General features: G+C 46.4%; 1 protein-coding gene across 1 annotated transcript in view; it reads left to right on the top strand.

Annotated features, from left to right (window-relative positions):
• The window catches only part of PTPRJ (protein tyrosine phosphatase receptor type J), a 146,731-nt gene that overhangs the window by 96,864 nt on the left and 23,606 nt on the right, over positions 1-26,261 (top strand). Inside the window, exons 2-9 of the mRNA XM_045557013.1 lie at positions 7,406-7,424; positions 8,523-8,753; positions 10,970-11,233; positions 13,458-13,679; positions 14,808-15,047; positions 18,964-19,233; positions 21,899-22,156; positions 25,951-26,208. Coding sequence (XP_045412969.1) covers positions 7,406-7,424; positions 8,523-8,753; positions 10,970-11,233; positions 13,458-13,679; positions 14,808-15,047; positions 18,964-19,233; positions 21,899-22,156; positions 25,951-26,208 — 1,762 coding nt within the window. The remainder of the gene's footprint in view (positions 1-7,405; positions 7,425-8,522; positions 8,754-10,969; positions 11,234-13,457; positions 13,680-14,807; positions 15,048-18,963; positions 19,234-21,898; positions 22,157-25,950; positions 26,209-26,261) is intronic.

Consider the following 26,261-nt stretch of genomic DNA (forward strand, 5'->3'; position numbering starts at 1 on the left):
ATGTGGCCAGATGAGAAAGCCAGATCTTCTTTTATTTTGAGAAGCTAAAAACCAGGATTTTAAACAATACCGTCTCCCTAATTTTTAAATACTAGCTCAAGATTTTAACAAACACAATGGGTCAAACAAAACATGCCAGTGGGCTAGATTCAGACAACAGAGCCCCAATTTAGGACCCTCATATTTATCATATGATGTGGCGAAAGGGTTTGGACGAGGCCTGGGGGTTGCCAGTGTTGACCCTCTCTTCAGAGGAGATGAACCCTGGCGAGGATTCCCAGGATTTGCCCTCCGGTCTCAGTACTGGGTGATCTGGGTTGAGTTGCTGAGCCATTCTGGGACTTAATTTCTTCCTTTGTAAAGTCCAAGGGTAGGTAGATCACTAGTTTTCAAACTGGGTTCCTTGAAGTGTGTCGGGGGTTCCGTAAGTGTTTGCTTTGAGCTTTACTAAAAACAATGCCGGCCAGGCACAGTGGCTCATACTTGTAATCTCAGCACTTTGGGAGGCTGAGGCAGGAGGATTGCTTGAGCCCAGGCCTTCTAGATCATCCTGGGCAACATCACGAGACCCCGTCTCTGCAAAAAACTAAAAAAAAAAAAAAAAAAAAAAAATTAACCAGGCATGGTGCTGCGTGCCTGCGGTCCTAGCTAATATGGTGAAGCTGAGGTGGGAGGATCCCTTGAGCCCAGGAGTTCAGGGTCACAGTGAGCTGTGTTTGCACCACTGCACTCTAGCCTGGGTGACAGAGAGAGATCCTATCTCTCTAGGGGGGGTGGAGAACCTCCCTCCCAATTTTAGTGTATTATAATTGTAATGAAAACACTTGCCCAGATATCTGTTACACCAAATTTTGATGCGTTGGAGACTACTGGTGTCTTAACTTGGGCACATATTGATTACATTCAAAATAAGAACAAGGTAACTTGAACTTTGAAAAACCTGCTTTTATCCAATTATATATACACACATATATAGATATGTATGGAATGTGGAACTCCATACATGTATGTAGTTCTTCATAAAATTGTTTTTGAAAAAATGATTCTGCTGCTAAAAATACCCATGGAAACTTCTGGCCTGGGACTTCCAAGGTCACCCTCAGCTCTGCGTTTCAGAGTTCACATAGCCTCACCAAAATAGCCCCTCTGGTTACTTTTTCCTCTGTGCCTTTGGAAGAGCCCATCATGTCTCCAACTGCCCCGGGAGGGGGAGGATGAGCCAGCTGCTCTTTGCGGGGCGGTTGGGACTCGTCCCTTCCGTTGAAGCCTCACCTGGCGTTTCTGGGACACGGAATTACGGATTATGCTGACTCTTCTCCATAATCCCTTGATGACAGCGTCAAGTTCAGAGAGCTATTTATTTGCCAGTGACGGCAGAGGAAGGCAGCCCATTCTCTTCTCCCTTTGCCTGATGCCTCGTGCTCTGGATACCGTTCACCATGCATTGTGGAGCGGCCGGGGACCTGGCGTCTGTTCCCACCCTAGAGTCCACGGTGCCATACCTGCCTTCTGGGAAGTTTTCCACAATGGTGCTCACTGCCTGGCTTCGGGGTTCAGTGGGAGGGCCCACCCAGCCTGTCATTTCATGATCAATGATTTACCTTTCAAGGGCCGGTTTTATGGGGAGCTGTTGGATAATTTTCACAAGGGAGACAAATGAGAGCTAGGAAGAATGATGGCCTTTCAGAGTTGAAATCTGTGCTGCTCCAAATCCCATAAAATGCTATTTGATTTTAAACATTGCTTGAAGCGGTTCACATTTTGGTTAATTACGTCAGTGGGTAAAAATAACTATTGTCATATGGTGTGTGGGCTTGGTTTTAAAAGGATAAAGACTCTATTGTTACTCATTGTGTGCTATTCAGTCACTTTATTACCCATCCTTAAAAACCCAATGTATAATAGCAAACCTGAAGCTTTGTCACTTGCTAAAATCCAGGCTGCTCTGTGAATTTATCCCTAAACCCTGCTCCTTTTGAAAACAGTACAAAAGCTGCCTTCATTCAGTCAATTCAAATGGGTTGATGGGACCTGTTCCCCAGGCTGGGGACAGGCAAGGTTTGTGACCTGCAGCCCTGGAAGTGCCTTAGGGCTTCATGATCTCAGTTGAGACTTGCCCAGGGATGAGCCAGTTTAGGGCTCCCTGGGAGTGGTTACGGTCAGGGGCTTCAGGGTCAGGCAGACCTAGGCCAGGATCTTAGACTTACTAGCTGTGGCATTAATAAGATGCTGGGTCAGGAACTTAGCTTTGCCAAGCTCATTGTCTGCATCTATAAAATGGGGATAAATGCAGTTCCTGCCTCCTGGGATTCTTATGCTTAAATAAGATGGTAAATGTAACAGTTGTAGCACAGTGATTGGCCAGCACCTAAAGGCTCAGTCAGTATTATAGCAAGTAGAATGGACCAACATTAAATTCCCACATGGAGTCACTCTTTAGGTCGCGTTTTCTACCACTCTTCCTTTATGTGTTACCTTCAAATCCCCCGCACCCCTTCCTCCCTGTCCTCTAAGCTTGCTAGGTCGTTAGGCACCTAGGTCTTTTGCCCAGGAGCTCTTGGAGTTTGGGGCCTGGAGGAGGACCCTTGTGACTGGAACCACAGTTCCCGGACTGGTGGTGGTTTCCGGAGAGGGTTTGGCTCATCAGCATAGCTGAAGGAGGTTGTGAAATGGGAACCATCTCTGGGGAAGAGGAAGCAATGAACAAGGCTGGAAGGTTCAACCACCTCAGAAAAGAGGAGGGAGAAGATTCTGCCTGCTGTGTAGCGTTGGGCATTATTGAGCACATCTGGTTGAGTGATGGGTTTTCTGCCACACCTGGGATAGCTAGGTAACCCGAAGTCTTTGGCAGAACTGAGGGTGGTACCATATTCTTCCTGTGTGTTTCATTGTTGCATCAGTGAGCTTAGTCTCCTCAGGGTTTGCTCCTTTTGTCCAGCTATGGGGGCCAGCAGAAGCCCTGGGTCATACGTACTGTTGACTTTGCGGAGGAGCAGCGAGGGGGTGGGGGTGAGCAGTGTGTGCCCCATCCAGGCCTGCATCCTGGGAAAAGGGGGTGCGGGAGCTTAGAGTGGTTGAGGTGGAGACCTGGGTTCTAATTGTGGGGCTTCCTCTCCGGCTGCTTGTCCTTGGACAAGCCACTTACTGTCTCTCCTCTGTAACTGAGTTGTTGCTCTACTTAAGTACTTGAAAAAAATGCTTGAAAGAGTATGAGTTTGAGATTGCCCACTGGTTTTTGTCAGGAGGATCTGAGCCTTGGTGGTGGTACCTGTAAAATGGGGATAAAAATACCTCACAGGGTTGCTGCGAAGCTTTAAGGATGATGATGACGACAACAGCGGCAGCTCAGATAGATCCTTTAGTTTCATCCTCACTACATCAGGGCAGAATCTGCAGTTGAGAATCTGCGTATAGCTTTTCACTCCCCCAAAACTTGATTACTAATAGTCTACTGTTGACCGGAAGCCTTACTGATGACATAAATAGCCAATTAACAACTACTTTGTATGTTATATGTATTATATCCTGTATTCTTAAAATAAAGTAAGCTAGAGAAAAGAAAACGTTATTAAGAAAATCATAAGGAAGAGGAAACATTTATTGTTCATTAAGTGAAAATGAATCATCATAAAGGTCTTCATCCTTGTTGTTTTCACGTTGAGGAGGAAGAGGAGGAGGGGGAAGAAGAGGGGTTGGTCTTGCTGTCTCAGGAGTTGCAGAGGTGGAAGAAAATCCCTGTGTAAGTGGATCCACGTAGTTTAAACCTGCGTGGTTTAAACTGACAAGGGTCAACTGTAAAAGAATTTATGAAGTATCCCCCATGCCAAGTGTGTATCGGGGTGTATCTGTGGCTAGTGAAAGAGTTGAGGGCCCAGCAGACCTGGGCCCGTATCCTGGCTCTACCTCTTACCGACCAGCTCTGTGACCCTGAATGGCAGATCATTGACCTTTCAGTTTCTTCATCTCTAAAAATGAGGGTTAATGTGAAAATTAGGTACCTTGCTTTGTTGTTGCTGTTGACAAAAGGGTTGCAAGGAGAGACCTTACCTTTCCTTTTTTTTTTTTGCAAATAATAGACAACCCAAAGTACAGTCATGTGTTCCTTAAGGATGGGGATACACGCTGAGAAATGCATCATGAGGGGATTTCACCCTTGTGCGAACATCATAGAGTGTACTTACACACACCTAGATGGGGTGGCCTGCTACACACCTAGACAATATGGTATAGCCTGTTGCTCCGAAGTTACAAACCTCTACAGCATGTTACTGTGCTCAGTACTGTGGGCAGTTGTAACACAATGGTAAATATTTGTGTATCTAAACATACTAATATCTAGACAGAAAAGGTAATGTGTTGTGCTGCGATGTCACTAGGCAATAGGAATTTTTCAGCTCCATTATAATCTATGGGACAGCTGTCATATGTGTGGTCCATTGACCAAAATGCCGTTATGTGGCTCATGACTATAGTTAAATAGTAAGGGGGTGTTTTATCTCCCCAGGCAAGAAGTCTGGAGGCAGAAAGGTCTAGAGTTGGTTAATTTAGTAGCTCAAGGATCTAGGTGTTTTCCCTCTTTCCCCTCAGCTATCTTCAGCAAATGGGTGTTTTTCTCTCCTCTTTGTCACAGAGTGGCTGCAGCAGCTCCAGGCATCACAGGCAGACTGTATGAAGTCCACTAAAACAGGGCAGTATTTGTTTCTGTGCATCCCTGTTTATTAGCGAGGCAGCTCTTCCCCAGGACCCACCTTGCAGAGTCTCAGGTCCTCTTGCCCCGTGTCTTTGTCTGGTTCCTTTAGGTTCCTTGAGTTCTGAGGCAAGCGCTGACACATTGGGATGCCAGGCCCAGGGAGGTGAGGATGAGGGAAAAAATGGGGTGAGCAAGGCCAGGAAAGACATGAGGTCACGTGATGCAGCATGGTTTTGCATTGGCCATGGCTTCACAGTGTGCCTTGAAGAGACAGGTTGGCGTGTTTGCATAGCACCTAGGGCCTTTGAAAGCATTGCAAGGAGAAGCCTTGCATTGTCTGTCAAGGAGCTCTTTTACTCTGCTTGCTGGATTTTTTGCAGGGTAGAGAGAAGAAGGGAGCATGCTGATAATATCTTTTGAAATTAATTTTTGAATCTTCCCCAAATCCTAGTACATTTCTCTGTACCTGCTATTATGTTGGGAGGTAGCATAGCTAGTGGTTAAGTATGTGGACTCTGGAGTCTGAGTACCTGGGTTCCAGTCCAGGTACTGCAGCTTACCAGCTATTTGTGACCTGTGCCCACCTTTTAGGGTTGTTTGGAGGACAAAGTGTGTTAATATTTGAACAGTGCCCAGCAGTTAGCACTCTGTGTGTATTTGATTAAATGCATGGAGCATACATATGCAAATTATTAATAAAATACTGTGATTTTCATCTCCCAGAAACTTGCGTTTTTCTCCAAGAAGAGATCTTTGTACTTTTATCTCTAGAACTCAGAGCTGTTTGACACGTTGTCCCTTGTTAAGGGTCATCAGCCTATGAATGTTTATCTAGTCTATGACTGTAAGGGACACAGATCAAAAATTCGTAGATACTCTGCCTCTATGTATGCCCTCTTCTGACTTCCCTTAGCGATTGGCGCCTGCGCCCAGGGTACCATTCACCCGTCCTCCTGTGGTTTGGTCATACGCTGTCCTCTTTCCAGGGAGGTGGAGTCCTCTGCTTTAGCTCTGTCTAGCACTTCAGCACAGTGCTCGACCCATGCAGGCGCTCGAGAATTGCTTGTTTTGAGTTGTGAGTGCTTTCTACTTTGAATTACTCATTTACAGACCTGTCTTACTTCCTTACTTTCCTGTAAACAGCGTGAGGGCAGGATCTAGATAGTTATGATACTCAGATGGATGAACAACTGAGCGGATTTCAGTTGGGGAGACAACACACAGAGGCACGTGCCAAGGTGTAGTAGCACTGGAAGGGGCCAGGACCTGCCGTCCTAGAGTCCCAAACTTATGTACTTTAAGTTTTCCAACTACCAGGCAAAAAATGTTTGCTGCCCTGTGCGACTTGGGCAGCCATGGACTGCTTTTTTCTTTTCCTGTCTCCTGTGAACCCATCATAGACTGTGTGGATTGAGGCTCAGCATAGACTGGGGGGCAGGGGCTGGAGGCAGGGAGATGCACGGATAAAGTGTAGGCCTGAGATGCTGAGAGCTTAAAGGCAGTGTGGGGGATGGGGAAGTTTGAGAGTCAGGGGAACTTGGGGCAAGTCTTTTCTCTTCTCTGGGCTCATGGTCTCCTTCCAGGAGCATTTATCGAGCGTCTGCTATGTGTACCATATTAGGCACAGGGCTCTGTTCTTGTAGAGCATGCGTTGCAGCGGGGGGTGGCAGTGGTGTGATGGAGAGAGGGGTGCTGATTTCCATGGCTGCTTAGAGAAGGGCTTGCTGAGGAGGTGGCATTTTTGGCCAGGCCCTGGGAAGATCTGGGCAGGTGCTTCTGGAGGAGGGAATAGATAGGTAAAGGCTCTAAGGGGCAACCACCTTGGAGAACGTGAAGGGTCAGGGAGACCAGAGGGGCCAGGTGGGCTGTGGTTAAGAGTTTGAATTTTATTCTAAGTGTGATGGGAGGTGGGAGGACATTTTTTTTCCCACCAGGGTCCTTTTGGGTTATTTTCATGAGGACCACAATTTGAAAAATCCCATTGACCAAGAAGGTGTGTTTATGGAAACAATAGAAATGTACAATCTTGAATTACTTTAGGCTTTTAAAGTATGGGGACATAATTTATGGATCACAATGAATATTCTCAGTGACTCCTCAGGGATGTAAAGATTGCAGATTGAGACGCTGTCAGCTAGATCTTTGAGGCCTCCACTGTTTCAAACGTTCGTTCTTCCCCAAACTGTTGCCATATGATTTAGAAAAATACTGCCACCTACTGACAGAAAGGAGAAGATGAATTTTTGTGCACTGACAATCCCAACCCCCCTGGTTTCTTGTGCCATGCGTCTGGCTTTCCACCCTGCAGTCACAACCTGCAGATGGCTCTGGGGAAGGGGCGTGCTGGTCCTGGTTTCCCTTAGTTCTGGCCCTGACAGTCTCCACTCTGCTTCTGTGTCCTCCTGCCTCAGTTCTCCATGCAGTGGCTGGGGGGAGGAGCTGACCCGAGGAGCGGCCCCGGTGTGGGACAGGGGTAGCCACAGCTGGTTGGCCTCCACCCAACCCAGCTAATCTTTTGTCTGTAACTGACCGGTAGTTTCACTGAGTCCCTGTGTTTAACGTCCCAAGACACCCTAACCCTGGCCAGCAGGCCTTTGCTTAATGTATTTTTTTTCCCATCCCACCCCCATTATTAAGTCCTCAACTGCTTTATTTCTGATTTGCATTTTCTGTGGCTGAATGAATCTGCTGACTTCCGTTTTTTTTCTGTTACAGATGGTGTGCGCAGGTGACTGTGAGTACCGCTTCCCTCTCCCTGCTTGTGCTGTTCGCTGCTGCCCCCTACCGGACACACGGCAACATTAACAGCCATGTGGAAATCACAGAACACGCTAGTTTATTAAAACCTGCTTAGTTTCCAATTTTTCTTTAGAAGTAGGGTGAGCGTGGAAACAGCAAATGAAAGAAAAAAATTCAGTTAATCGCGCAACTGTGACAAATCAAAAAATTTCCATTTCCTGTGATACTTTTCTGATCTATACCCATGGGTGATTTAACTTATTTGAAACTCTAATGCAGTGTGATTTTTATATATTTTGTATGCTGTTATCCCGTAAGTATTTCTTGTGTTGCTACGTTGAGACATTTAAAAAATGGTGACCAGTGTTTGTATAACTTTTGGAAAAACAGACGTAGCCTCCTGTATATTTTGCTTTCATATAGAGGGCTGAGTCTCAATTGCTGACCGGTGCTGGAATGTTCATACTAAAATGAAAAAAATAAGAATATGATAGTAAGTTTTTAAGGAAGCTAAATATATTCAGTTGAAAGCACCATCCATTCTGGGATTATGCCCTTACTAGTTTTTTTTTTGGTCATAAAACATTTCCATAAGAATTAAAAATAATAGTCGTTTTAAAAAAATGTATCTTTTGGGGAAAAAAATAAAAATTGGTAGCTTTAGTTTGTCTCCAAAATTTGAGACCTTTTTTTCCTGATTGGTAAAATCCCAGTCTATGAACCATAGAGGTAAAATAACTAGATTGTTCTCTTAGTGCCATACAAAGGGAGCAGATCTTGCTGAAACCTAATAAAGCACATCTCAGTTAATATCTGTAATTACACAAAGCCTGTGCAGACAGTGGGGAGCGTTCTGCAATTGTTTTCCTTTCTGTTAATCAGTTCGGTAAATAAGCTGATAAGTACCTTGTGCAGGCTTGAATCACTTGTGCGCAAGAAGAAAACTTCTATGCACAGATGTGATATTTTGAATCCGGGAGATGAGGAAACTGTAATCAGTTTTAAAAATTATAATAATCTGTTGTATGGCAAGCATGTGGTGGGAGATGCCATTTTATTAGTTTGTGTTTTTTTTTTCTTTCCTGCGTTTTAGGCTTCAGCTGTGTTTCACTCGAGTTCAATTCTTCAGCCACTGAGATTCATTTCAGTGAAGTACCAGAAAATGTTTCGTTAGTAAATGTAACTGATTTGAGTGGCCAGGTTCTCCAGAGTTCCCCACCTGACTCCAGTGGGACTATTTCACTTAGGGGGCTCACTCCTGGGACACAGTATCATTTCAGCTTTTTAAATGGCTCCAGTACCTGCTGTCAACAAGTGGAAACAAGTGAGTGAGACTTTTCTTTTGGGATGGTTTGTTAGAGAATGTATTTAAATATTATCATGTTGGTAGTGTGTTTGAAATCACTTCATCTGAGCCTCAATATTAAAAAGTCAGTATATCTTATATCTTTCTTCTCCCCATTCTTGGCCCTGTTGCTTGGGTTGAGGGATGCCTGGTTCCTCTGAGAGACGCTCTGACACTCTCCTTTCTGCCTTTTTTTTTTTTTTGAAGAAGAGTCTTACTCTGTCGCCCTGGATAGAGTGCAGTGGTGTCATCATAGCTCACTGCAGCCTCAAACTCCTGGGCTCTGCCGATCCTCCTGCTTCATCCTCCTGAGTAGCTGTGACCACAGGCGCGTGCCACCAAGCATGGCTAATTTTTCTATTTTGAGTAGAGACAGGGTCTCGCTCTTGCTCAGGCTGGTCTCGAACTCCTGAGCTCAAACAATCCTCCCGCCTTGGCCTCCCAGAGTGCTAGGATTGCAGGTCTGAGCCACCGTGACTGGCCTCTCCTTTCTGCCTTTACATACGGTGATGGCAGAGCAACAAAGAGCACAGACTGAGACTCAGAGAGACCCAGGTTTGCTTCCTGGGTCTGCCAGTTTCTAGTTGTGTAACCTTGGGCACATCATGGATCCTATTAGGTCCCACTTTCATCATCTTTATTAACATATATGTATATTTAAAAATATTTTGAAATGTGCTTTCTGCTCTGAACTATTGAAACTTAAGAACCTGCTTTTCCAAAACCTTCCCAGAACCCCTGTATGAATCAACAAAATTGAATTCTTACCACATTTCTCCGTCTTTGAAATGGCCTGGCAGCCTTGCTCACGAAGAAGTCGTTGTGAGGCGTAAATGAGGAAGTGCTGCCTGGCACCTGGCAGCGTCTGGAACATGGTCAGCCCTGGGCAGGGCTGCTGATCCTGCGTCCTCTGCCACTCCGGCTATTATTGTCTGTCTCTAGCCTCCTCCTCATCGTTGTCATTGCTTGTAAATGGCAGCACGGTGATAATCTGCCAAAAATGCTCCTCTGACACTGTAAACTTGTCATTTTATGAAGAGGAAACTCAAGTCTGGAGGGGCTTCCTGGCATGAAGTTTATTGAATTGTGGGCCACAGGATTCTTCCCTGCTTGTTCTATTTTCCCTTCTCTTGCTTCCTCTCCTGTCCTTTCCCATTGACTGGATAAATGTTTGCGTCGCCCAAGAGCCAGGAAAGGCACCCTCTCCATGAGTATTCTGAGATGGTGTTACCTGTATCATCTTTCCTCTTTTTGGGTCAATTGCAGGCTCCTCGAGAAGAAGGGCCTTTTTGTCTGTATTTTATTTTTCTATTTCTGGTTGTTACTCCTCTCTTTTGATTTTAATTAGGATGCATCCATTTGGTAGTTTTATTGTTAATAATCATGATGGCTTCCATGGGTTTAAGACCCTGTACATCTACAATTTTATAGAAGAAGAAACTGAGGTTCAGAGTGGTGCAGTGCCTTTGAATAAAACTACATGGCTGGTTTCTAGCAGCATTGGACTCTGAACCTAGATTTTTAATGTCCAAATCAGTGACCTTGTTCATCATATCATGGTGGTTCAATCATGATCTTTTATGTTTAGTGTGGTGTGTTAGAGCTGTGAACAGAGGAACCTGAGACTGAGAGGTTTTAAGAAACTAATTCCAGGTCATATAGGAAATGGGTGGAGCAGGTCTTCAAGTCCACATCTGCATCCCAAGACCGGTTCTTTTCTGCTTACACTGTTCTGCCACTGCCATTTTAGGTCAGAAATCTGCTGTGTTTCCTTCTGATATGAGGGTTTGGCAAAAAAGTTGTCACGTGTTTCTGTGTCATAGAACATCTCTCTAAATGCAGTGTTTTCTGAGAATGGGGAGATGGACTCACTGTGCATCTCAGGTCTCTTTTTATATCAGCTTCTATACAGATTTAGCCCCAAGTTCCAGTCACAGCAACATGACCAACCTGATCAGGTTTCCTCCATCCTAAGGCCTCTGCTTCACCCGCACGCACACATGCATGTGTGTGTAAGGATTTAACTAGATTTTGTTGCAGGGAAGTCTAGAGGCAAGTAAAGAGAAATGAAACTGTGATTGTAAAATTCACCCTGGAAAGTAGATAGACAGAGAAGGCTTTGCTTTTACATTCCTTTTTCAAATGTAATTTTTCTTTCTTTCTTTTTTTTTTTTTTGAAAATAATATTTAAATAGAACCCAATCCTGTATTTGACATTGAAGCTGTTTCCATTGGTCCAACAAATGTGACCCTAACCTGGAGAAACAATGACACAGCTGCTTCTGAGTACGTGTATAAAGTAAAGAATGAGATGGAACATTGGCCGGAGATTCCTGTTGTAAATCAAAGCAGGTGCACCGTCACAGGCCTAAGTCCAGTGACCTCGTATACGTTCTCCGTCACTCCAGGAACAGGCAGTGGGACTTGGGGAGATCCCACGGCCATAAACGTCACGACAGGTAAGATGATTGGATCCCAGGGACAATCAGGAGCCATTCCTTGTTACCGTGTATCCTGGAGCCCTGTCCATTCAAGTTGCCTGTAGGAAAGAGACTGGTTTTCATAAACCAGAGGAGAAAAGGTGCTGTGTTGTTTCAAGCCCAGGAGTTCAGGTGGCCAGATCGTTCAGTAGTAAGGCCCTGTGTGGTTTTGGAAATTCTGACTACTTCTGTTTGGTTTTATAAATCTTTTGTTATTATTGGTTAATACCTACTTTTCTCCTAAGGCTCAGGAGTGGAGACCTGATTAGAAATGCATTTGAATGATAATTACCTGCCTTTTAAGTCCCCGGAAAAATGATGCTGTGTGTATATTCCCAGGAGTTTCTCTTGGGCAGGGAAGTTCGGTATACTTTACAGAGGAGTGTGTGCTTCAGAGGAGATAAGAGTTTGATGACATTTAGATTTTAATTAAGATTAGGCAGCTGAGATTTTGATTTAGCTTAGATGTCAATAACCTAAGCCATCTGTTAGAGCTGCAAACCTAAGCTCTTTTTCTGTAAGCTGAAAAGAGCCACAAACTTAAAAATCAAACAAATAAGTGAGAAGCTCTTTTTAAGGTGAGGGGAACCAAACATTGAAAAAAGGGGTCCTCTGTTTTGTGATTTCAGGGTGTGTGTGTGTGTGTGGGTGTGAGATCTCTGAAGGGAGCGAGGGCCAGCATGACAAGCCTCTGGACCTGGAGCAGCAAACATGAAACCAGTGGCTTTCAACATTTTGTTTTTTTTAGTCAGGAAACTTTTTAAACCAAATCTTGCCCAGAAGACCCAATAAGTAAAAATAAAAAGAACCGGAGGGAGAGAAGCCACAGAGTTGGGTGTCACGGACACCTGCACAAGCTCCCGAGTCCTCAGAGCACACTGTTAGGGGGAAAAGAAAAAACTACCGTGAAGGTGTGTTGCGTTACATTGTGAAAGAGAGAGGAAAAGGAGGCGAGGGCAGAGAGACGACAGAAGAATGATTGAGGAAAAATGTGGAATTTGGAGATGGTGATGGGGACAAGGTGACACAGAGTGGGCGACGTGGAAAGAGGAGGTGGTGGGGTGGCAGGAGCGGGGTGTCCTTGTCCACCCCAACGCCTGAGCACAGGGCCGTGCCAGGGTAGGTTCGCTTCGCTGTCCTTAAGACATTATTTTGTCCTCACAGTAACCCTGGGGGCTGTAGCTGAAGAAACCGTAACCTGGAGAAGTTTCTTTTGCGACCTCAGAGTGTCGAGCATCAGGTGGTGGGACCAGCGCCCGGGGAGCCCAACTCCAGACCGCTGTGGCGCAGTGACCTTCGTAGCAGTTGTCTAGGTCACTGGGCTGGCGGGCTTCTGGGTGTTAACATTTCTTTAAAAAACGAGCAAAAAGACACCAGCGACCTGATTTAGAAATCTTTGCGTGAGAGACATTCGTCGCCAGGAACTGAGTCACGTTGTTTCAGTGGGGGACGGTGCCTTAGCATCACTCAGGCCCCAGTGTCTGCGTTCAGCCACTCGCAGCCCCTGGGCAGGGTTTTTGCTGTGACAGGAACACGGCCCGTGCTTATGTGCACTTCAGGCTGGAGCCCTGGGCTCTGGGTCTTCACTGCCACCAGTAGTCAGTGGCCCTGAGCAAGCCGCCTCCCTCTCTGGTCTCCACGTGCTCATCTCAAACCTGCAGGGAGTAGACGTCGTTTTGGTCGAAGTGGTTTGATTTATGCCACTGTCAGCCGAAGGAAGGGCTGGGGTATAGTATAGATGGAAAGGCTTCTGAAAAATCCCCTTGGGGTTGGCAGACAGGGCTGTGCTCCTTAGCTGAAATGTGTTGATACTGTAAAATGATAGTATTTGCATTATCTTGAATTGAGACCTTGAGACTTATCAGGCAATCACTTTATTTGATGCTTTGTTCCTGACGTCTGAAACAGATATAATTAAAAGCTACTGTTTAAAAGGGGCCGCTGTAGGAGAATTTCAAATCACTGCTGGGGTTAATCTTGGAGAATAATGCAGATCCTAAATAATTTCGGTTTCAAGGTTTATTCCTTCCCCTCTTTTCCGCATTGTGATGTTTTTCCCCCACTGTGAAATGATGGAAATGTGTTGGCTAAAGAAAGTATTTATAGTGGGTCCTGTTGAGACATCGGTGACTCCAGTTATTCCTAATGAAAGGGGACTGCAAATATCTTGTCCATTAACGCCCATTGTCTGTTTTTAAAATAGAGCCTAGTCCAGTTTCTGGTCTTCGTGTTGCCTTCATTGGTATGAGGAAGGTTGCTCTTTCCTGGAGCAATGACAATGGCACTGCCTCCTGCCGGATGCTTCTTAAAGGCCGTGAGAAGTCGACTCAACACTTAGCAGTCAATATTTCATGCCTGAAGCCAGGGGTTCAATACAACATCACCCTGTATCTTCCAGAATCAAATGAGACAGAAAGCGGCTTGGGTGAGTCACAAGAGTGTGCCTCCTGTCCCCCTCGCTGGTCTTGACTTTCAAGAAATCAATAGTTTTTAAAAATATCATTCTTAGGTCTGTCTAGCGTTTTAGAATGTATGAAGGGCTTTTCCTCCACATCTAGTTTGATCCTACACCTGAGTGAGGAGGGAAGAAAGACTGTTCTTATTTTGCAGGTGAACACACGGGGGCTTAGAATGACAATGGGGACAGAAACGTTTTGGAATCTGGCATCCAGGAAAGTAGATGCCCCTTTTAGCTTTTGGTCTTTCAGTTGAACAAACAGCAGGTGTGTTAACCTAAGCTGGGCCTTGGGAGGAGCTTATCGCATCCATTGAGCAAAGGGATGTTGGCAGGCCGGTCTGGCAGACGTCTTCTGCATTGACCCTGGAGTAGCCGTTTGCAGATTTTACGGCATTTTCAGTGGATCCTTGCGGTAACCTGTAAGCTGAGAAGGACAGGCACTTAGTCCCCATTTACAACTAAGGAAACAGAGCTACAAAGCAGCTATTAGGATTCCTGCCTGCAAGTGACAGAAACCAGACCTTAAGTAGCTTAGACGACAAGAGCAATGTGTTGGCTCACGTGTATTTCCCTGCTACAGCGAGGCCGTAAAGAGAGAGATGGGGCAGTTCTCATCTCTCTCTGTTGATCAGCTTCTCTCACAGTGGTTCCTTCTGTACAGCTCAAGGAAGAGTGGCCCCCGGCTGCTCCCTTGTGCACACCTGCAGCCCCCCTACTAGCTGGGGTCTGGTCCAGGGGAAGGATTGCTGGAGTGGGCTCCGATTAGCAAAGTTTGGATCATGGAGCTGTCCCTGGAAAGCCATGCTGGGATGGGAAAAGATAATGTCCCAACAAAGGGAGAATGATCCAAAATAGCAGAGTTTGAAAGAGAAGCTCCAAATATCCGTGGTGCTACTGGAATAACAATCCAAAATGAACTCTCAGGGCCCCTTCAGGGGGCTGTGTCTATCTCTGGAGGAGGAGGGGAATGGATATTTATGGGGTACCGACTGTGGGCACTGTCTGATGGGGTATCTGATGGGGTGGGGGTACTGAAAGAAGATGGGGGATGTGTTCCTCTTGCGGCTAATGTCTTTGCCTCTTGTCTTGAAGCAGATGCCAGCAGCACAGAGAGAGGCCTGGCAGAGAGCTGGCCCCAGCCGTGCAGCAGCCCCGGCGCCCCTGAGCATGATGAGAGCCTCCTCGGGCACGCGGACCCGTCCTCTGGCCAGCAGTCCCGAGACACGCACGTCCTGCTTGCCGGGTTAAAGCCTGGCACTCAGTACGAGGCCATTGTTTATTCTCAAGCAGCAGATGGCACAGAAGGACAGCCTGAGAACGTACCATTCAGGACAAGTATGTTGAGTTTTGTAAAACGGCTTCAGCCAGAGTTTCCTAGCACAAAGTTTTGTCTCTGAGATTCCGGTTCTGAGTTATTTCTTGCTTAGCAACTAGTTTTGTTGTCAGGGGGAGCTTTCTGGAAGATATTTTGGACAGAGCTGATCCAATGAGTTTCTTCTGAACTTCTTGGGCAAGGCACGTCTTTCCTTTAGCGCAATAAAACATACTGAGCAGCGACCACGCGTAGGCACCGGGCATTGGCTCGTGTCTGTCTTTCACATCTCCACATTTAGCCTGTGAGACAAACTGGTGTCATAGTTTTCTCTAGAAATAGATAATCATTAGTTAATTTTTTCCCTTCGAGATAAGGAAATGAGTTTCCTCTTTTGGCCTTCCCTTGGAATTTGTTCCGATCTTTGCGTTGAAACACTCGTGGACGTGCACATTGCTGCTTCCTAGCTGTAAGTTGTCAGCGTGCCCACTCTATAATCGACAAACACTTGGGGGCTTTTGGGATTGGTGCTGATGAGACAGTAAAGAAATGCATGGTTTCTACCCTCAGGGAACGCTCGATACAGATGGGGAGGTGAGACCAACATGCACGAAGAGCACACGGTCAGGCTCCGTGGGCTCAGGAACAAACGTTGCATCATCACGGCCCGCGGGGACCCGAGTGTAGGCAGCATGAACTGAGTTGGGTTATCTGATTACATATATATACACATTTTGAAAGGCTGTCATAGGCCCACGGAACTGAAGGAGTGAGGGTCGGGGTTGGAGGAGCAAGAACAGAAACAGACTGGCACCCAGGAACCTCTGGAGGGCTGGGCCACGCTAGGTCTGGTGACACACCAGGATTCAAAGTCTGGGAGGGAGAGTGTGTCCGCACCTGCTTTCTGGATGGCTGTGCCGGGGGAGGGAGGCGCTGTCCCCCCATCTTCCCCTGGGTGACAAGTGGTTCTTCCACCAAGGGGGTCGGGGTGCTGTTCGGAAGGGAGGTTGGGCACCACACAGGTAACACGGCCCTGTCCACTGCAGTGGCCCATGCGATGCTGTGGACATTGGATGGCGGGAGCACAGTTCTGACCTCCAGTCCTGGGGGAGGCCCATCCTACAGGGAGGATGTGGGGTCACTTAGGAGGGAGGGATGGGGAAGATGGGTCAGCGAGCAAACACCCTGAGTGAAGGTGTATACGGTGGACTCGGGGCGGGGTGGGGGTTGGGGGTGTGGAAGCCGAGGGCAGGGGAGCTGAGGCAGTGGGGCTGGAAAGGAGGCTGTGGCTCCCTCTTCAAGGTCCATCGGGCAACTTTGGCTGTTTGATGCCTTAAGAAAAAAAAAATTTACAAAGGTATCACCGGCCATAGACCTCCTACTGGGTAGATGGGTGTCAGAGGAACGGTCAGGTGGTGAGGTGCGGGTGGCATGGACAGTGGGAACCCCCAGGCAGGAGACCGGCCAGGAGGCCACTCCATGGCCCAGGCCCTGGTGCTGGGGATGGGAGCAGGAGTGGTGGGCGGAGAAGGAGGGGCGTCGGGGTTCACAGGCATCTCAAGGACCCTGGTAATTCCAGAAGGGTTGATTTAACTCCTAGGGAGAGGTTATATGTACACTTTGAGAATTGTCTCTTCCTCTCTTTTAGAGATTGTAAAGCGGGGGAAGGGGAGCAGGTTTTAGCATACTTGGAGGCAGTTACAGGCCAGGCTGTGTTACTTGTACAGAGCTAGAAAATTTGGGCGAGAAGTCAGTGACAAGCCGTGGCTGTAAGGAGTTGCAGCTTTTCTTGGTATCCGTGTTGAGGGAGGGTCCGCTTGTCTCCTAACCTCTTCCTTTTCTACGGTTTTGCTCACGTGTGGGTGGAGCAGGGAGGATGTGGCCGTGGGAGACGCTGCTTGACCTCATGGGGCTCTCCGTGCTCTGCAGGAGCAGCAGGGGGAGGCTGGCGGGTGAGGAGGGCTTGGTTTCCAGAGGGTGGTGAGCTCCAGGAGGAGGAGGGGGCTCCCCCATGGGTGCTGTTGGCAGTGGAGGGGTTGTCCTGCACACGAGAAGCTTGTGTGAGAGAGTGAAAGGCTGAAATCTAGCCTGTGTGCTCCCCACCAAGCCGTGCACCCCAGGGATGGGTCCTTCCGGAGGAAGGGCCCTTTACCTGACTTGCTAAAAGGGGTCATGTGGATTAGTGTGAGCCTTGGGTCCCCTGCTTTTTAAAGCGGTTTGAGCAGAAGTAAAGTAACAGCGATTGTATCTTCGACTCTTGGTGGTAAGAATACACACATATCCTGGTTGTGTTGAACTGTCTTAGTGCGTGGTAAATAGTAATTATAGTAGCCTTTCCTTCTGAATATGGGGTGTGTGTGTATCTTAGTGAGTTTGGGCTGGTATGACAAATTACTGTAGACTGGATGGTGTAAACAATGAACATTTATTTCTCACAGTTCTGGAGGCTGAAGTCTGAGACTGGGGTGCCAGGATGGCTGGGTTCTTGGGGGCCTTCTGCGTTGCACACTCCCTGTGTCCTCACACGGTTGAAGGGGAGAGGGAGAGTCTCTGTCTGAGGCCTCTGATTAGGGCACTAGTCCCATTCATGAGTGCTCCCATTAGGGAGGTAATTCATGACCTAATTACCCCCTGAAGCCCCCACGTCCTGCTACCATCTCATTGGGGGTTAGGATTTCAACATATGGATTTTGGGGAGACCCACACATTCAGTCCATTATAGGACAGACAAGACAGACAGACACATACATAGATACGCAGAGAAAGCCCCGCATCTTTCAAGTGACTAGTTAGGTGGGGCAGCATTAAGGAAACTGTCAGCGTCACTGAGGCACCCGAGACTGGCTGTGGCAGAAGGCCCCTGCTAGGGCAGGTGGGCGAGGGGAGGACATGGGAAGAGCTGGGAGGTAGGGGACGCAGCTGTGTCAGGACCCGAGGCCCAGAGTGGGAGGTAGTGGAGGAGGACGCTGACCAGCTTCCCCGGCCCTCCAGTGGCCTGTCTGCATCGCTGGCTGGTGGGACCTGGTCACAGCCATGTGGCAAGGCCTCCGGTGATGCCGTGTGCAGGGCCAGCTTGCTGGGCAGAGAGCAGGCAAGAGAAGGGCAGAGGGTGGATTGGGAGGGTGGAGCGGGCAGGTGGAGAATACCTAGCACTCTCGTGGTATCATTTCTTGAGGTTAGGGTTGCTGTCCTGGTCTTATAGGTGAGGAAACTGAGCTCAAGTGGGTTTCCTCGGCCCAGCTGGCTGTTAAAGCAGAGCTAGGCTTGGAGCCCAGACCTGCTTCATGGTGAAGTCTGTGATTTTAGCTGATCATGCATAGCAGCGGTCCCCAACCTTTTTGGCCCCAGGGACCGGTTTCATGGAAGACAATTTTTCCATGGCAGAGCAGGGAGGGCAGCGGCGGAGCCCAGGCAGTTATGCGAGCGATGGGAGTGACTGTAAATATGCTCGCTGCCGCTCACGGATTGGGGGGTCAGGGTCAGGGGGCAGCGGGGCTCCGTGGCCCAGTCCCTGACAGGCCACAGACTGATACGCTCTGAAGCTTGGGGCTTGGGGACTGCAGATGTGTAGTGTTCATTCTGGGATGGATTTATGCTTGGGGACTTTTCAAGGTCACCCTAGCACCCAGAGCAAGGCACACACAGAGTCCACATTATTGTTTGATTATGAGTCCCTCGTATCTCTGAAGTCAACTCACAGAAAAGGACAAAGAGTAACCGTGAAGGTGCAGTAGGCCAGGTTGTTTCTTCACCAGCCGGCGATGTCCGACTTTGGCTGGGACTGACACGCTTCTCTGGTGTGGTTGGGTGGTGCAGAGCAGGAAGGGACAGTCCCTAAGAGTGTTTCTCAGCCTCGATGACATGCCCTGATGACAACCTCTCTTTCTGTCTCTGGCATGGCCGTTCTGGTTCTTTTTAACTCCTCTTATGTCCTCACAGATGCTAGTGGGGTTTTTGACCTCACAGTTGTGAACGTCAGTGCCACAAGCATGACCCTGACCTGGAAAATCAGTGATGATGAGTCATCCTCCGTCTATACCTATGAGATACACGTGGTTGGGGAGGACAAGTCCTTCTATCTCAATGAGACCGTCAGTGAGACACATGCTGTCATCTCTGGACTCAGCTCGAGCACCTTCTACAACGTCACGGTGCGTGCTGTCCTAGGCGACGCCGAGGGCACGCCGGGCTTCCTCCAAGTGTGCACCCGTGAGTTCCTGTGTTGCTCTAGCTTACCGTCCTTGCTGGCCTACTACGTGCTGGGCCCAGATACAGGACAGAGATGCTCTGATCCTGCCCTCTGGGAATGCCCAGCTCAGTGTGTGGCCCACAGGGGCTCTCACCCCCTTCAGGGTGTGTGAGATAATGATGGTAATCCTTGGTTGACGCTAACCACACGCTGAGCTTCGAGTGACGTGCTTTCCATGCACTGTCTCCTTGAATGCTCACGACAACCCCGTGACGTGGTTGGCATCGGCCTTATTTTGTGGATGAGGAAGCCAAGGCCGAGAGAGGTGATGTGGGCAGGTGTCACCCCTGGTAAGTGACAGAAGCAAGAGCAAACCTCTGGTCTGTCTTGACGCTGGCCTGTGCTTGTAGTGACCATTCTAGTGTGGCAGAGACGTAGAGGGAATTGATACAGGGAGACAAAAAGAACCTGGATATTCCTGTCTCTTTGGCCGCTGACATTATAATGACCCACTGGCACAGCTATATGTCTCATCCTTTGCTTAAATGTCTCTAAAAGATAAAACATTTGGCAGCAAATAAAAAGCTTTCTGTTCCAAAGAAGGCTGATAATGTAAAATAAGACAGTAATCGTGTACTGGTAGTATAGTAGTATGACATTGATTTTACTGCTCATCAATAGCATTGGCACCAGCAGTGCATTTTGCGCAGTGCCAGGAGCTTTACGTGTATAACAGTGTCTCCATGGTAGGGAATAGGGTCCCCCTTTTACAGATGAGAAAACTGGAGCCAGCACAGCTGAATGGTTCGCCCAAGGCCATAGAGCTGGTACATGGCAGAGCAGGAATTAAACCCAGGGTACCTCGCTCTGGACCCAGGCTCATCCCATGGGAATGCTTTACTCAGATGTCTGTTCCTGCCAAAGAAGCACACCCTAAACACTCTTACAGATGTCTTTTGGACTGGCTTTTTGGGGAAAAGGAAGTCTGTTTTCATTTCTTCACCTTTTACTTTTCTTCCTGTTTATTATCTCTATTATTTAGTATTAGATTTAACTATAACACCCCCCAAACCCCTAAATACCAGTGGCTTAAATAAGATGATTTTATTTCTCTCACCTATAATAGAAACTCAATGCTAGGCAGGATGGGGATGGTAGAGTGTTAGCCAGGGTTCAATTGCAAGAAACAGGCCAGGTGCGGTGGCTCACGCCTGTAATCCCAGCACTCTGGGATGCCGAGGCAGGAGGATCCCTTGAGCTGAGGAGTTCGAGACTAGCCTGAGCAAGAGCGAAACCCCGTCTCTACTAAAAATAGAAAAATTAGCTGGGTGTGGTGGTGTGCACCTGTAGTTCTAGCTACTCAGGAGGCTGAAGCAGGAGGATCGCTTGAGCCCCCAGGAGTTGGAGGTTACAGTGAGCTATCATGATGTCACTGCACTGTACCTGGGGCGACAGAGTAAAACTCTGTCTCAAAAAAAAAAAAAAAAAAAAGGAAATTGCAAGAAACAGAACTATGAGCTATTTTAAGCCAGAAGGGATTTATCCTAAAAATTGAGGGTTTACAGAGTCATTGGAAGGGCTGGTGTATTAGTTTTCTACAGCTGCTATAACGAGTACCACAGACTGGGTGGCTGAAACAATGGAAATATTAATATATATTCTCACAGTTCTGGAGGCTGGAAGTTGGAGATCAAGGTAACAGCAGATTTTGTTTCTTCTGAGCCTCTCTTCTTGGTTTGTTGATGGCTGTCTTCTCCCTGTGCCTTCACATGGTTGTCCTTCAGTCTGTGCATGTCTGTGTCCTCATCCCCTCTTCTCAGAATGAATTTTGGGAGCTGGGCACAATTCAGCCCATAACAGCTGAGTAGCAGGCTTTAGGCTCGGCCCCCAGTAATGACTCCCTTATGAAGGCTGCAGAACTGACCACCCTGGAGAGTCCCCACTGTTGTCACAGACAGCAGAGTGAGGAAGCAGCAAGACCCGCTGTGGCTGCTGGATCCAGGAACGTGTTTTTGGCTGCGAGCTGAGATCAGGAAGCCGCATCCTCTGCCGTGGTGTTGGTTCTCGGGCCAGGCAGCCTGAGCTCCGGTCATCACGTCCCTGTTCCAGCTGTGAGAGGGAGGAAGGGCAGCAGGTTGCGCCCCACCCTTTCAGGATACTTCCTGGAAGGCCCGTGTACTTCTGCTCACATTCTAGTCACGTCTAGCTGCAAGGGAGGCTGGGAGGTGTTTTTTTAATACCCAAGAGCCATGTACACAGCTAAAAATCCTCGGGTGTGTGATGAAGGAAAAACGGGGAAATGGATTTTGGGAGTTGAGCGCAGCCTCTGCTGCACCTCCCTGAACAGAGGCTCTAGGGGCTCAGTAAAGCGTTCAAGGTAAAGCTGCCGACAGCGGCTGAGGTCCTCCAGAGCCTGGGCCCTTGACCGTGGGGCTCACGCCTCCTCGCATCGCCTGTGAAGGACTTTGTACAGCTTAAGCACCCAGTCTCTGCACTCCTGTGGCCAAGCGCTCCCTCCATGACCAGAAGGGTTTGAGTTTTAGGTAATCATACAAGGAAGAGAAAAAGTGAGATCAGGTGTCCTAAGTGCACATTTAATGTCAGTATAAATATTTTGTGAGGTTTATCATCTATATCTTCTGCAGAAATGGATTCTAAATCTAGGCATTTACTTTCTCCCCACAGCCCCTGGTCCAGTTTCTGACTTTCAAGTGACCATGGTTGGCACAAGGGAAATTGGCTTGGCTTGGAGCAGCAATGACGCTCATTCCTTCAAGATAAACACCACACAGGATGGAGCTGGAACATCTTGGGTGCAAACAACCACCAACCAAAGTATTATCATTGATGGCTTGTACCCTGGAACCAAATATCGTTTTGAAATATTTCCACAAGGACCAAATGGGACTGAAGGGGCATCTCAAACAATTTACAACAGAACTGGTAGGCAAATAGGCTTTTCTGTCTAACGATCATGTTTCTTAAAGGAAATCAGTATAATTTATAAATGTCATGTTTTCCAAATATTTTTTTCTTTTAATTACCTAAGAAAAATCTTTAAAATATGTCATAATAGTAATGCATATTCATTACATAAAATATAGGCAATCAAAAAGAAGATATATCATCTGGAAACCATCAACCAGAGATAATGACTGATAACTTTTGGCATATGATGGTTTACAGTTTTAAGGTATATACATATAACATATTCTTTTACAAGCATTGAGACCATCCTGCATATGTGTTTTTTTTTAATCTGATTTTTTCCCACATACTAGTTTGTTATGAGTATTCTTTGCTGTCAATATAATTATTTCTGTAGGATAATTTTGACACCTGCCCGGAATTCCATTGTCTAAATCTGAGTTGGCAGATATAATGGCCCATGGGCCAAATTTGGCCCACTGCCTGTTTTTGTACATAAAGTTGTATTGGAACACAACCATGCCCATTTGTTTATGCACTGCCCATGACTGCTTTTGTGCTAGAATTGACTAGTAGCAAAGGAGAATGTATGGCTCATAAAGCCTGAAATATTTATTCTCTGGCCATTACAGAGAAAGTTTGCTGACCCCTGGGCTAGATCAGTGGTTCCCAAAGTGTGGTCCAGGGATCTCTGGGGTATCCCCTAGATTCTTTCAAGGGGATCTATGACAGCATCATGGCTGATGAAATGCATGTTGCGTATTCTTATGTTTTAAAAATGTCCTCATTTTAAATTTGTAATATAGTAGATATTGCTATAACCTACATAAACAAAAATCCTCTGAGAGCTTTAATAATTTTTAAGAAGTTAAAGAGATCCTGAGACTAAAAAGTTTAAGAACCTCTGCTCTAGATGTGTTGTAAATGAACTACTCCTCTATCGTTGGGCAGGTAGGCTATTGATAATCTTTCATTATGATGCATTTCATCATATTATTTCATAAAATAGTTTAAATAAATCATTGAATTATTTTTGGACCAATAGGAGAAACTTTTCAGAATTGCTAGGGAGTTGATGTTCATCATTTTTGCTTTTAAAATTTGAAAAACATTTTTTTTGAAAGGTTGAAAGACATATAATATTTCCTGATCTTTGATTGTAAGAGAATTGAAATGCTTTATACAGAGGGGAGAATAAAGAAATAAGACAGATTTCTTAAGCCACACATGAAATCAGTTGGGCTTTTGAGATTCTCCTTATGAGATTCTTCAGCTCTGCTGGTTGGGTTAGGCATTGATAGTCGCTCACAGATCTGTTTCCAAAATAAGGGAACTGCTAAAATGTATCCCTCAGATGAAATTCAGCACACATTTTAGATTAGACTCTTGATATAGCATTTTGATATCAACAGAAGTTTCTTCCTTCTTATTAAGAATTTTTAAGAAGAGGATCATCACTGTGGGGAACCCTTGATGTCGTGTGACTTGCTAATGCCCAGAATTTAATGTAATAATAATATTAATAATAATAATAGATTAGGGGTCTACAAATTGCTGGGTGCTCTCATACTGTATTTAAAAAATTTTAACACACCTTCATGGGTTTGATACTATAATCAATCATCTCTGTTTTACAGAGTAGGAAGTGGGGGCTCTGTGAGCTTTTGTAACTGGCCCAGGGTCACAGGGTGGTGGACCGGCCTCGGGCTGGCTATGAGACCAAGGCTAATCCACCATGTGGACACTTTGACGTGGTGCAGCTGCAAAGTAGTTTAGCGTTCGTTAGGAGAAGGCATCTCTTAGCTACAGCCTGACTGGACCCATTGAATGGAAGTCAAGAAGGGTTATAAGTATGGCCCTAGACTCTTAGGGGGCTACCTTCTATTATTGAATAGCTGTCATTCTTATTGGGAATAGCCAATTTAACAGCATTAAAGGCATTTTTGAAAAAGGGGAACAAATACCATATGATCCAGCCATTCTAGTCCCGAGGTATATATCCAAAAGAATTGAGAGCAGGGTCTCGAACAGTTGTTTGTACACCAGTGTTCATAGTAGCATTATTCACAATAGTCAAAAGGTAGAAACGGCCAAGTGTCCATCAGTAAACAAATGTGATATATCCATACAGTAGAATATTATTCAGCCATAAAAAGGAATGAAATTCTGATATATGCTGTAACATGGATGGATCTTGAAAACGTTATGTAAGGGAAATAACCAGACCCAGAAGGACAAATACTGTTGTTCCACCTACATGGGCACCTAGAATAGGCAAATTCATGGGATAGGAGTAGAATAGAGATTACCAGGGGCTGGGGTAGAGGGAATGGGGAATTATTATTTTAATAGGTGCAGAGTTTATGTTGAGGATGATATAAATGTTTTGTGTATAGAGAGTGGTGATGGTTATACAACATTGCCAGTGTCTTTAATGACACTGAATTGAACGTGGACAATTGGTTAAAATGGTACATATTATGGTATGTACATTTTACCACAATAAAAAGGGAGGGAAACAAATATAACTCCGCTCTAGCCCAGCTGAATTCCTTTTCTTTCTGTGTCCACAGTCATACATGTTTGCATCATTATAATTATTACACAAATAACTTTATTTTGTATTTGAACTTTTTTTTTTTACTTCATATATATCATAACTTCCCCCCATAGTTTGGATGGTCTTCATGTTTTTAATGGATGCAGAATGTTTCATTGTGCAGCTGGATCACAGTTTCCCCAGCCCTTCCCTTTTTAATGGCATATTTAGGTTATTTCTAGTTTTTTTTTTTTTATGTTTATAGACAAAGGTTGCCTTTCATGATCTTTTGTCTATGGAATCCTTTTGACATTAGGAATCTGCAGGTAGTGAAACAAGGCTCTCCAAGCTGCCTCCCTTTAAGGAGAACCCACTTAAAAAATTATAAATTTATTTTAGAGTAGATAGTACACACATGGTACTTTTAAAATGCAAAGTGTTTTTACAGTGAAAGCGTTTCCTTTTCTTGTCCTCCAGCCACCCAGTTCCTCTCCCTGGAGGTAACCTTGGTTGCAAGGTAAAGAAAGATGGGTTTTGAAAGCAATGGCAGAAAAGAGGCCCTGCTTCCGTTGTTCCTTCTGGGCCCAGATGCAGGCACTCACAGCACAGGTGGCTGAGGGTACAGGGGCGAGGTGGCCAGAGGATAGGATGGGTTCCTGTGAGGACCCCACTTCTGACTCCCAGTTTTGGGGGTGGAGGGCACATGTGTTTTCTTCCCGTCCTCACCCGAACTTAAATGCTAATATTTGGTAAATGTCAGCTCTCCATTTCAGTTTTCCTCTTCAGTGTGCCAGGCTATGTCACAGGAAGGTGTTTTCTTTTGAGTGAGTGATCTAAAAAAAAAAAAACAAACAAACCTTTTTTATTGAGATATAATATACATACCCCAAATCGCACACACCCTCAGTACACAGTTGGATGTATTTTCACAAACTGAACACATCGGGCTACCAGCACCCAGATCAAGAAACTGAACATGACTTTGGCTCCAGACGACCCCTTGAGGGGGTCATTTTTATGACAAAGGCAAAAGACCAGAGAAACTGGTAAGATGAGGTGGCAGGTTCATCTGTGTCCTGGAAGAGCCAAAATTCCCGAAAGAAGCAAGTGTGTGCATTTCTCACCTCAATTTTGAGAAATTTTCCTTTAGTGATTGCATTTGAGAGCTTGATGGCAAAACAGCAGGTTCTCTCGACAGACACTTGGAGATGAAGCTGGACATCACGGGGGTCACTCACAGGTTTTGTTTGCCTTCATTTCCTCCGGCCAGCCCCCAGTGCAGTGTTCGACATCCGCACGGTCGGAGTTACCACCACCGAGATGCGGCTGGAGTGGGAGAGTGAAGACAGCGCCTCTGAGTACGTCTACCATGTGGTCGTACAATCCGCACACGGCTCCAACCGCACGAGCACGTCCCACAAAGCGGTCCCTCTCCAGGGCCTGATCCCGGGCACGTTGTATAACATCACAATCTCTCCTGAGGTGGACCATGTCCAGGGGGACGCCAGCTCCATTGCACAGTACACACGTGAGTCCCTCGGGATGCCCTCTTACGGGAGGGTCTCCCTGACCTTCTCTTGG

Source organism: Lemur catta, chromosome 7 (genome assembly GCF_020740605.2).
Source record: "Lemur catta isolate mLemCat1 chromosome 7, mLemCat1.pri, whole genome shotgun sequence".
NCBI lineage: Eukaryota > Metazoa > Chordata > Mammalia > Primates > Lemuridae > Lemur > Lemur catta.